This window comes from Dunckerocampus dactyliophorus, chromosome 16 (genome assembly GCF_027744805.1).
Source record: "Dunckerocampus dactyliophorus isolate RoL2022-P2 chromosome 16, RoL_Ddac_1.1, whole genome shotgun sequence".
In the NCBI taxonomy this organism is placed as follows: Eukaryota; Metazoa; Chordata; class Actinopteri; order Syngnathiformes; family Syngnathidae; genus Dunckerocampus; species Dunckerocampus dactyliophorus.
This window is the reverse complement of record NC_072834.1, coordinates 415,841-428,329: the sequence shown is the minus strand read 5'-3', so window position 1 is coordinate 428,329 and position 12,489 is coordinate 415,841. Positions and strand designations below refer to the sequence as shown.

The following is a 12,489-nucleotide window of genomic DNA, read 5'->3' as shown; positions in this document are numbered from 1 at the left end:
GCGGATTCAAAAATGAATTGAAGGCACTCACAACACGGTCAATTTTACAATGATCGTTGTGTCACACACTTTCAACGTGTGTTCGAAAACTGAAAATGCATTCATACAATGATAATGTTTAAAATATGGATGCGTGGGGAGTTTAAAGGAAACAGAATGTTAGCTCGTGAGCAGTATAAAAGGAAACAGGCTTCAGCTTGAGCAGCAGTTTGCCGCTTGGTCCTAGTGCTTGACTCGGTTTTGATTTTGTTATTCTAGTAATCTTGAAATGTTATGCAAGGTGTCTCTTGGAGAAATCTGCCCCACTTTCCTGTAACTGAACAGAAAAGGTGTAGAAACCGTGTTATGAACCAATTGTTTCATGGACTCTAAATTATGTTCCATCACAACCACAAACAAAGTGAGTTTTTGCCTTTTATTTCACTAAAAAATGAGAACAATACAATTTAGCCTCAAAATTACAGTATATTGGAATTCTTGTCAAAGGAAATAGAACCATTTTTATTTGCATTTTATTCTTATCTTAAAAATACCAAATAGTACTCACTGAGCGGTTTTTGTAGCATTTTTTTATATGCTGCAGATGTGATCGTGAAAGGTTGGCTTTGTACAGAGCAGAGCTGAGCCTATTTGCGCGCGCGCGCACACACACACACATAACCTACCTGTATGTTACTTGGCCTGCTTTGAATAACAAGCTGAACATGCAACCATGGCAACTACACAATTCATCCTATAGATTCCATCGGTGCAGTGGGACACTCGGAGCAGGCTTGCAATGCAACAATAAGAAAAAAAGCCATCATGTTTCACCCCCTATTGCGTCACAGAGCATCCTTTCCCTTTACAAAGTGATTGCTAACAAAGTGGCAGATTCTGCCGTGATGGTTTCAGTACTGTTTACCAACCATGAAGACGGTCAGTGAAGTGAACGAAATCATACAAAAAAAATAACATCACTACCTGAAAAACTTCAGAAAACAAGACTCCTTAGAGCATCTCTCTAGTCGCACAGAACTGTACAGGTACACACACACACATACACACACACACACACACACACACACACATATATATATATATATATATATATATATATATATATATGTATATATATATATATATATATATACATATATATATATATTTCAAATAAATTAGGATAACCTTGTCAATAATCAGTGAGGAGGGAACAACACAAAAAAAGAGACCCTGCCAGCCATTCAGTCTTTTCATGCCTCCTCCTCCACAGAAAGACAGAAACAGGAAATGATTACCAAACGTAAATGCAGCTGATGTGGAATGCCTCTGGGGGACACAGCATGGAGCTGGAGGTGTGGTGTGGGCTGCGTTCCATCAAACCAGCATCTCCAGGTCATGCCACATCCCCAGGCTTGGTCCTGTGCCACGGCGCCAGGCTGTGGCATGTAAAATCCTCACTCCCCCCCTCGCTGAAATTCATCAGTGTGGTCCCAGAATGCCTGGTGTTGGTGGGAGGCAGCATGGCTCTCAGCATGACCTTCAAGACCACAAACGTGTTTTTCCACCTCCTTCCTATGCAGGGGGTCGCTAGGAAGCGTATGGAGCGGTGGTGGTGGTGGGGCGGGGCTGTATAGTCCAGAAGAGCTGCCCGCTTGCTTGCAGGACAGGCGAGGTAGGAGGACCGTGTGCTCATCTCGCACTCTCTGGTCGCCCTTGAGGGAGGTGGGAGGGGCTTAAACATCAGTGGAGAAGTAGAGCGTGTTGCGTTTGAGTTCGGCAAAGGAGATGGGAGGATGCTGCAGGTAGTAGAGTAGCACCTGAACCTGGACACACACGCACACACACAAAAAACCCCCACCATAATCCACAGATAATATCATTAATTAGCAGTACTTCACACGATTGGATGTGTTGCATTCAGTGTTCATTTTGATAGCAGTTTTTACTTAGTTTTAGTCATAGTTACCATGAATGTAGCTGTTACTACATGCTCACAGCATGGATACAAAACCACTAAACTTTGTTGGAACTTTTTGGAGGTGTTTTAATAGCGGCCTTTCTCAGCGGAATAGGTGTGTCCCATCACGTGCAGTAATTACCTGCCTCTTTTTATCTGTTTTTACATCTTTAGAACGCACAGAAAAGAGAAAGACGTTCATGCCTCGCGTAAGGATTGTGGATTGTTTTCCTTTAAACCGACTGTAATAGCAACTATGACCAGCAGAGGTACTCATATCCTCAATGAATATATCAATAACACTAACCTTTGTGTTATTACAAGTATATAAAACACACACCTGAAATTTAGAAACGTTTATGTTTTTCAGATGTTGAATAGCATATGAATAACGTGACAGTTCCGTGCAGTTCAACTGACTGTAATACTTAATGTGGCCAGCAGATGTCCTCGTACGCCCGGTGATGTTGCTAAGAACGAAGAAGAGACACTTTCTTTCTGTATCGGTGCGTTCATCGCCGCAGGTAAATAAAGAGTTCATTTAAAACAACACACCTACCATCTACAAGAATAAATGACATATGTTGAAGAAGACGTCACTTCATTTCGGCATCCTAACTTCCTGACCAACAGACACGACCAACTCAGCGAAACATCAGAGAAAATTCATTTCAAACCTTTCTTTAATGTTCTTTTTTTCGCTGCTATGCTCAGCTGTCTCATTGGTCAAACACATAATGGATGTGTAATTATAGATGCAGTCCAAATACTGCAAGAATCATCATCATTTTCTATTTTGTAAAACTGTAATTCAATGTGTCTTTTTGTTACTCTTGGAACGACTTAGTGCTTCACCAAACACTTTGAAAGTCAAGAGTCATAAATCTGACGTCCCGCTTGATGTCCACAGTCTGCTTTGGAGCTTCATGCGCTTCTAAGAAAACACATCCAGTCTTAAAATGATATCCAAGATCAACACTTCAAGGCACTGTGTGCACGCTGCACTATTTATGGTTATTTTCTCTGGCTTTAGTTTCTGTTCTGCCATAATAAGACGGTTGAGAACAGGAAACGCTTGCCCCCGGAGAGACCAACTGATGGCCAGTGAGGGGATGCAGCTAAGATGCAAAGTAATGGTACTTTCTTGGCCCCATGGCGGGTCATTTAGTCGTGGCACTCAATAAATAATGCATGGACAGCGAGTCAGTAACGCACAGGGTGCTTTATTTGGGCGCTTGATTTCACGGAACCACCCGGTTCAGGACTAACGGACTACTTTGTTGCATGCAGTATTGGACGAAAACGAAGACTGTGAGATTTTTGCAAACATTTTCCACCAAAACCAAATCATCCAAAAACCAACATTCAAGGTGAAACTAAAGTAGTGAAACACTCAATCGTGGTGATTATGGATTGTTTGCTGAACTTTGTAGCAACAGTTGGGTGAAGGCCCCTTTCTGAGAGAGCCTCGACTTCAACCCCGTCCAAAAAAAAATAAAAAATAGGTGCAAACATGGAAGAAGATACAGTAGGATGTGTAGTGTGTGTGTGTGTGTGTGTGTGTGTGGGTGTGTGGGTGGGGGGGTACCTGAGCCATGACGTCATGTGACCAGATGTCAGAGGCGGCGGTGATATGCTGTCCCTTGGTGCTCTCCGACTCGGACGGCCTGAGCAAAGTGGGGCCAAACACTGTGGCCAAGTTATGGAGGGACATCTTGTTGAGGGGCTCCTTCTCTGCCACCCTGCACGACCAAAATCACCAAAAAAGGCACACGGGAACACAGGGGCTGTATCAAACACTGAGCCTTTACAAATACTGCAAGACGGAATTAACAGAGCATGTGCTGGATTTGCAGCTACTGCAAGGCAGCTCGATGTAGTACCACTATACAGCCACTAGATGGAAGCAAGTAGCCGTGAAATGGCACGATGGCACAGATTGACGTTTTTGTTCATCGTTACTTTACACCAGGGGTGTCCAAAGTGCAGCCCGGCTTTTCTTTTTATTGACCCGTAGCACATTCTAAAAATATAATTTATCAAGAAAACAACAACAACAAAAAAATAACATCAACACTGGAAAAAATCTGCAGTGATTTTATAAGAATAAAGTCAAAATATGAAGAAAAAAGTTCTACTCTAGAAAAAATATATTTTTTTAATTTTTTAATTGAAGTTGTAATATGAAGTTGTCATTTTTGGAAAATTTGGTTATGGAAAAAGTCCAAATATGGGAATAAAGTCAAAATGATGACAAGAACATTTACAAAATGAAAGTTGAAATTGTTGGAAAATGATAAAAACCAGTCATCAGTGGATCAGTGATTGTTTAGGTATCGTAATCAGTACTGCATTTTCCAGACTCTTATATGTTTTTTTACACCGACAGATGCGAGAGGGCGCTCTGGGCTTGTGTGCCAGTATCTGCTGCTCCGGTGACTCCGGTACCACTGAAAACGTACAACCTAAACAGTCTGAGTCTGACGACAGCCACGGAGAACAGGAAGTGGCACGCCCACTACTTGCGCCGTTGGCGGAGCTGTGGAGAAGTGATGCCGAGGATGAGGAATAGAGTGGATGTGGTAGCGATGTGGAGTGGCATGAAGAGTTTGGTCAACTAGTTATGTTATGTTGTTTAGGCTTTAGGTGTCTGAGTAACTTAATGTGTTACGTTAACATAGCAGCCATTCACATCATGTTACCAGACGCCAGTCAAGATGAAATGTCACATCCATCTTCCTCCGCTCACCGGAGTTGGGGTTGGGGGTGCAGCAGCCTAAGCAGGGAAGCCCAGACTTCCCTCTCCCCGGCTACTTCGTCCAGCGGATCCCGAGGCGACACAGTCTCTCCAACGTGTCCTGGGTCTTCCCCAAAGCCTTCTTTCTCCCGGATGACAGAGCTTGTCACCTTATCTCTGAGTGAGAGCCCTGCCACCCTACGGAGAACTCATTTGGGCCACTTGTACCCGCCATCTTGTCCTTTGGGTCACTACCCAAAGCTCATTACCACAGGTGAGGGTAGGAACGTAGATGGGGGGGTAAATTGAGGGCTGAGCTCCCTCTTCACCACAACGGGCCGATGCAGAGTCCGCACCCCTGCAGCCGCCGCACCAATCCGCCTGTCCATCTCACGTTCCAGCCTTCCCTCACTCGTGAACAAGACCCCCCCGAGGTACTTCTTGGTCTCTGATTTTATCAAATAAATTCCCCCCCAAAAATGCAACTCATAGTCCAGTGCGACTTATATTTGTTTTTTTTCTTCTTCAATGTGCGTGTTTGGCCGGTGTGACTTCCAATGTCAAAGATGACTGATGGATGCTGGAGTGCCATTAATGCAGTAGGAGGAGTCACCATTATGCGTGTGAACGTACCGTTTCAGGTGCTCCAGCAGAGTCAGGAAGGTCATGAGGTTGGGGTCCGGCAAGGAGCGCAGGAGGTGCATCATGCAGTTCTCCTTGGCTGCGGGGTCGGACAGTGCTGCCAAGAAGAAGTGGGAAAAAGAAACAAAACACGTCACGTGCAGTTGTGACCGGCAGGCGCTTCCTGCTTGGACGTGAACGTCGGCCTCACCTATTCCCTCCATGAAGGCGGGGTACAGACGGTCGGTGAGCAGAGGCTCCGGCAGCTCCCTGAAGTACAGCTTCAGCGTCCCCGCGATGGCGTTGATGTCCATGTCGCTCAACATCACCAGGATGTCTTTGGTATCTACGGACAACCAATCCCAGTTACAAAGTCAACTCCCAACCAGCTGCTCGCTCCTCTGGGGGAAGGACATCAGCTTTCCTACACGACTCACACAGGTGAGCTCCCAAATGACGGGAAAACACACCATGGGGGGTCTGATCTACTGGAGGTTTGTGTGGGCAACGTTGGGTCTGCAAAATAGCACTCGCAGTCCATTTAGCATGTTTGACTTCAGAGATAAGCAGAATACACTCACGGTTCTTCAGAAATATACTCATTAAGACATCCTGCTGCTTTGTGGTTTCATGCAGCCTATTTTTAGTCAGGAAATAGACATCGTTTAGCATTTTCTACCTAAAAATGGCTAAATGAGCTGAAATACAAACGTAAGGCATTCAGAGACATGATGATTCGTAGTAGTACACTATACTATGGGGTGTTATTTCATGTCTAGAGGGCTGTAATTATGTTAAACAGCATATTTAGAAGGTCATAAACAGGTTTTCTGTCTTATATATCTCATTTTCTCTTATTATGTCTGCTATATTGGGTAATAGGAGTGTAAAAGTGACTATAGGGGTGTTACTTCATGTCGAGAGGCCTCTAATTATGTTCAAAACCATATTTAAAAGGTTGTAAACAGGATTTCTATGCTATAACTATGAAAATATCCTTTTTATAAATAAGGAATCTGACTTTGCGGCCACTCCGTGGCCTCGTGGGGAGCATGTTGGCCACACAGCCAGAACCCGTGCGTGTGTGGGTTTTCTCCGGGTACTCCGGCCTCCCCCCACATTCCAAAAACGTGCATGTTAGGTTCATTGGTGACTCTAAATTGTACTTACTTCTATTTCCATTATTTCCTATGTGATTTTTTGCTGTTTTTTAAATCCACAGACATGAGTGGAGCATCTTGTGTTCCACCTTCATAGCATCTCAGCTTCACTGAGCTGCTATTCAGCCTCCCATCAGAAACGCTACAGGTGAGGATTCACTTCACTTATTTTGCCTCCTGGATCCACTTGTTTTGTGTGGCGCTGAGGAAAGGAGAGAAAGTGTGTTCCTTACTGGTGTCGAATGCCGCTTTGAGGGCCTGGATGTCAGTGGCCACCCCTGAGATCCTGTAGATTCCCACCTCGTCTATCCCCCTCTTTTCCACTTCCTCAATGCACTGGCGGACGATGTAAGGCACCTTGGAGCGCTCCCGCCTGCAAACATTCCCATCTTATTAGTCAGCTCAGTGCGTGCCTGTGTTACACCTTCTACCACCAGGGGGAGCAGTCATGCTTCCAGTCAACACATGATGGAGGTTACAATTGCGGCCTGGGGGGTCAGATGTAACACAACAAGTGTACTCATTTCAATATCAGCACCAAAAATCAGGATGAAATATCTCAAATCAAGGTCAAAGGTGCTTATTTTTTCTTCGGGTGCATTCATTGTTATGGTTCAATGGATGGATCAACAGACATCCATTACAAGTTTCAATGATCTCCCAAAAGGCACAATAACAACACGGGCTACTGCTGGGGACATAACCCACGCTCAACTCTGAACCTCTGACGTCACTTCCTGTCCTACACACATCTGTCCGCCCACACCTGAGGTCCGCTAGGGAACACATTTACTGTGACACACACGAACGTCTTAAATGGCTTATATCCTCTTATTATGTCTACCACGTGGGGTAATAGGCATGTAAAGATGCCATTAAAATACATCGATGAGACCAGCCTGGCCACCGCAGGAAGTACGCTGTCCAGAAAAAAACAGCAAGGAGCTGCTAACGTGTGAGTCTATGTTACGTTATTTATGTCTAATAGGTCTTCTATTCTCTGATTGTGTCTACTATATTGGGTAAGAGGAGTGTAAAGCTGACTATAGGGGTGCTACTTCATGTCTAGAGGACACCCACAGGGGTGTGTGCTGAGTCCACTCCTCTACACGCTCTTCACCTACGATTGCGTGGCCTCCCAGAACAACACCAGCATCATTAAATTTGCAGATGACACTACAGTCATCGGACTGATCACTGGTGGTGTTGAAACATCATACAGAAGAGAGGTGGCGGACCTCATAGCTTGGTGTCGTGATAACAATCTCCTTCTCAATACAGATAAGACTAAAGAGATGATCATCGACCCAAGAACAAGGGAAAAGGAGCCGCATAGACCCCTGTTTATTGATGAGACTGAGGTGGAGAGGGTGAAAACCTTCAAGTTCCTTGGCACACACATCAGCGAGGACCTCACCTGGTCTCACAACACCCAACAAATTCTGAAGAAGTCCCAAAGGAGACTGTACTTCCTGAGAAGACTGAGGAAATTTGGCATGTCCACCACAATCCTGAGTTGCTTCTACAGATGCACTATGGAAAGTGTCCTTACCGCCTCCATCACTGTTTGGTACGGTAACTGTACAACACGTGATAGGAAGGCACTCCAGCGGGTGATCAAGACCTCACAGAACATTGTTGGGGCAGCCCTCCCCTCACTGCAAGACATTTATAAAACTAGAGTCCTACGCAGAACACACAACCTCATCAAGGACAGCACACATCCACAACACTCATTATTCACACTCCTACCGTCAGGCAGACGCTACAGGAGTTTGAAGTCCAGGACCACAAGGCTGACAAACAGCTTTTACCCACAGGCCATCAGGCTCCTCAACGAAGCACTCGCACACGCCGCACGCAACACACGCACACACTCATAGCACTTTATTTATTTATTTATTTATTTGTATTATTTACTTGTATTAATGTCTCTTCTGTTGTTGTTGCTTAATTTATTGGTATATATGTTTATGTGTTTATGTTTCTTATGTCCTTATTCTTTCATTTGTTTTCTTTCTTTTCTTGGGAGAATGAACAGAATAAGATTTTCATTGCATAGTATAACTGCTGTTGTACTATGCACATGACAATAAAACTCTCTTGAATCTTGAATCTCTTGAATCTCTAATAATGTTAAAAAGCATATTTAGAAGATGGTAAACAGGTTTTCTATGCCATAACTACCAACATACGCCATTCATGAATAATGAATCCTACGTGGTGGAAATTCATGTATTGCAGTCGAGTGTGGGACCAATGAGCTGCTCTAAACGAGGGCTGACTTGATATGACTTCAAGGGACTGGATGCAGCACATTCCTCCAGCTGCCTAGAGGGCGCCAACACTCCAATGTGCACACGTGCACATACCATACTTGCTGTCAGCTCATGATAGCACTTTGGCAAAGTTTAGCTGCTAACGTTAGCTATCATTGAATGTATAGCATCCGTGTGTAACGTCAACACCGTCTCTCTGAGGCTGCTTTTGTGTGGACACATGATGATGATGTTGGAAACCTTCATTCTACAGCTTCATCCACGTGACGCCCTTTAATTCAACTATGAAAAATATTATTATTGGGAACATACGTATGCTAGCTGGTGGTGGTGGGGGTAGACTTTTTTTTTGGTTGAAAAAAAATGTAATTTGGATGGAGTCCCTTTAAAACAAGGGTGTCCAAACTTTTTCCTCCGAGGGCCGCATACTGAAAATGAAAAGCTGCCACTTTATGTATTTTTTACTCTTGTAAAAAGGCTACAAGAAGCCTTTGTGTACACTGCATGCTAAGACGTAGCTTAGTTTTGTTTTTCCTTATTAGTAGCAACATTTCAGCTTCTTCTCTTTACATTTTGCATTTTTGCTCTATTTTTCCTTTTTTTTTTTTGGTTGAATTTTATTTCTACAACGTACCACAGGCCAATAAAACACAAGCTGTGGGCCGCACTTTGGACCCCCCTGCTTTAAAATAAGCACTTTGGACCTTGATTTCACAGTGCAGATGGTGGATTATTCAAACAATCACCATCACGTCAAAAAGGGGTCACCAGCCTTTAGCCTTTTGGAATGGCAGAAAGGTCACTACAACGGTAAGGATTAGGGGTATCCCAATCCCATATCGATATCGGTCCAATATCAGCAAAAAAAACACCCCCCCCCCCCAAAAAAAAAAAAACAGAACCGGATTGTATCGGCCTGCATCTGAAATCTCCGCTATAAGCACTCTGATACCAGCAGTCCATTCAACACTCCAGCACAGCCCACGTGATCAGAGTGCTAAAGTGCTACAGCAGCAAAGAGTAGGATTGATGTCGGCCGTGTGTATTTTTCATTCACGTCTGAAAACAACGTTGCAGCTGAGTGCAAAATTTGTTATGCATGAGTTTCCCGTGGTGGCACAAAACGGAGGAAGTTGAATACGACCAATCTCAGCGTGCATGTGAACCAGCATCACCAAAAGCAGCATGAAGATTGATATCAGTGTCAGCCAATGCTCAGAGGCTGCAATATCAGTATCGTGTTGGCAGTGAAAAAGTCGTATCGGGACACCCCAGGTAAGGATATTTTGTTTTGACTTACTTTGTCACCACGTTGATTTTGACTCCAAACACACCACTCTGTTTTTTGGATGGCGTCCTCTTCAAACTCAGGTCCCGACTTGTAAACTTCATGGAGAACTCCACCTTGATCTGAAGCCAAAAAGCCAGCAGTGTCACCGAGCAGTACCCACACATGGCCCCCACCACCCGCCTGTCTTGGCTGGCAGTGTGATTGTAAACGTACTTCCAGAGATAAACTTGTAAACAGGATGTGAGCCACACAAAAATGCTTGTGTCATCTTACCCCGTTCATCTCGATGACGTCCATGTGCCAGTTCTTGGACTGCACCGTCTGAGGATCCAGCTGCAAGACACAACAGAGACACGAGGATAAGAATCACCGCGCTGGTCAGATAAAGACACGCTACTCTAACACGCAAGTTCTCCGCATCAGCAGATAAAATATCTCAGCATCTGCGAGCGCTGCGTGTGTTCCTGAGTCAGGTTTCCACACGAGTCCGCTTCCGAGAAAGATGACTTTGGATTTGTGAGTGCAAACTCATTTATAAAAATGCATCTTCTGTGTAGACTTCACCTCTGACCATCTTTTCCAGTGTTTATTCATTCATGTCTAAAATGCAACTAAAGTCCCAAGAACCGGAATTGGCCGCCGAAGACCAGGTCGCCCAGGCATCCGCCCCCAAGCGCCTCCCAAAGCACGTTGCACCGGATCCTCATGCTTGCCCCCGCAGGTGGTGGGTCTACGCCCCGACCGAAAGTAGAGACGGCGGACACGAGTGGCTGAAATGAGTTTCCTCTGTAGGGTGGCTGGACTCACCCTAAGAGATGGGGTGAAGCGCTCGCTCATCCGGGGGGGGGGGGGGGCTCAGAGTAGAGGAGGAGGAGCCAGTTGAGGTGGCTCGGGCATCCAGTCCGGATGCCACCCTGGTGAGGTGTTCCAGGCATGCCCGGCCGGGAGAAGGCCCTGGGGCAGACCGAGGACACGCTGGAGGGATTATGTCTCACAGCTGGCCTGGGAACGCCTTGGTGACCCCCCAGTGGAGCTGGAGGAGGTGGCCCGGGACCAGGAAGTCTGGACTTCCTACTGAGACTGCTGCCCCCGCTACCTGGACCCGGTAAGCAGAAGAAAATGGATGGATGGCAACAAAAGTGAGTACAGAAATCCCTCGTCTATCACGGTTAATTGGTTCCAGACTCCCTCGTGATAAGTGAATTTCCGTGCAGTAGGGTTCCTTATTTATAAATGGAATAGATGGGGGGGTACAGTTAATGACTGCAATTGAGACTTTTACACAACGACTGACACGAGGAGGTGCTGCTTAGGAAAGTACATCATATTTTGTCTCCCTGTCCTCCTCCCAAAACATGAATGCTGCCCAATAGGATTGTAAAAACAAGCTTTACACTCAGTGACGCCAACCCCAACACACGCTCAACACTCCTTACTAGTTTGCAGCAAACATCAGGGATGAATCGATGGATGTCCTCAGCCCTTACAAGTCATCAATTAGCCAGGACGTACAATGGAAAGAATTGACTTTTTGCGTTGTTGGATCTTAAGTCATTCAATCCCAGCCATCTTTCACAAGACAACCCTTTCAGTAGCGGCCATTTTACACCATTTGGACGGATCTTTCAAGGCCCACAGAGTATTGTGTTCTATGGTTATATCAACATGGAACCTAGCAAAACAAACATTAGACTCCTGTCTTTCATCACAACAAAAAGGTTTGTTTCTATCTTTTTGCTTCTTTAGTAATCAGCAGTAGAACATAGGTAAGTTTCAGGAAAATATCAGTTCCCAACTAAAAAAGCAGCTTTTTGTGAAAAGATACATTTCAAGCATAACTTTCACTTTTATATTTTTTTTGCTTTTGCGACAGCTGAAATGTCTAAACAACTACACCAACATAAACAACACAAAAAAGGCTTGTTTTACATCCAAATAACAATGCATTGTTTAGAGGAACTAATGAGTAGAGTAATTACTGAGGAACTAATGAGTAGTGGTTAGGGTTTGGTAGGTTCCTTCCTCATTAACTACTGTCATTTTGTGTACCTTATTGTAAAGTGTTACCCAAATCTAATTTACAATTTTCACATTTGGAACCAAACTGTGTGTGTACGCGTGTGCATGCGTGCGTGCGTGTGCGCATGTGTTAAAATGTTCCTACAAAGCGTAACCTTCTGCACGCTGCACTCCTGCGCACTCTTCCACCTCCTCCTTGCTGTCGAGTGTGTTTTTACATGCTGCGGTCTTATCAAATGCACTTCTGCCACCTTGTGGTTGTTTTTATGGCTTAACGGTGACATCTTTTAATGTGCAGTTGCGTCATCACCTCTTATTCCCTCTTGCTCCAAAAAACATTGTGCGTTCAGGTTTCTAAAAACATATCAATAAGTCTTTGGTACTGAATGAGTTAAGGATCAGTAAAAATGTAAAAAAAAATGTTTATTATATGCTACATACAT

At 44.6% G+C, this 12,489-nt stretch overlaps 1 protein-coding gene across 5 annotated transcripts in view; it reads right to left on the bottom strand.

Moving 5' to 3' along the window:
* Window positions 1-162: 162 nt before the first annotated feature.
* The window catches only part of abr (ABR activator of RhoGEF and GTPase), a 118,595-nt gene continuing 106,268 nt past the window's right edge, over window positions 163-12,489 (bottom strand). For 2 of the 5 annotated variants that reach the window (XM_054755025.1, XM_054755026.1), the window contains 7 exons: window positions 10,301-10,360; window positions 10,037-10,146; window positions 6,691-6,830; window positions 5,509-5,643; window positions 5,310-5,415; window positions 3,528-3,681; window positions 163-1,805 (listed from right to left, as the gene is read on the bottom strand). In XM_054755025.1, coding sequence (XP_054611000.1) covers window positions 1,716-1,805; window positions 3,528-3,681; window positions 5,310-5,415; window positions 5,509-5,643; window positions 6,691-6,830; window positions 10,037-10,146; window positions 10,301-10,360 — 795 coding nt within the window. In that variant the 3' untranslated portion in view covers window positions 163-1,715. The remainder of the gene's footprint in view (window positions 1,806-3,527; window positions 3,682-5,309; window positions 5,416-5,508; window positions 5,644-6,690; window positions 6,831-10,036; window positions 10,147-10,300; window positions 10,361-12,489) is intronic. The other 3 variants (XM_054755029.1, XM_054755027.1, XM_054755028.1) reach the window with 3 other exon arrangements.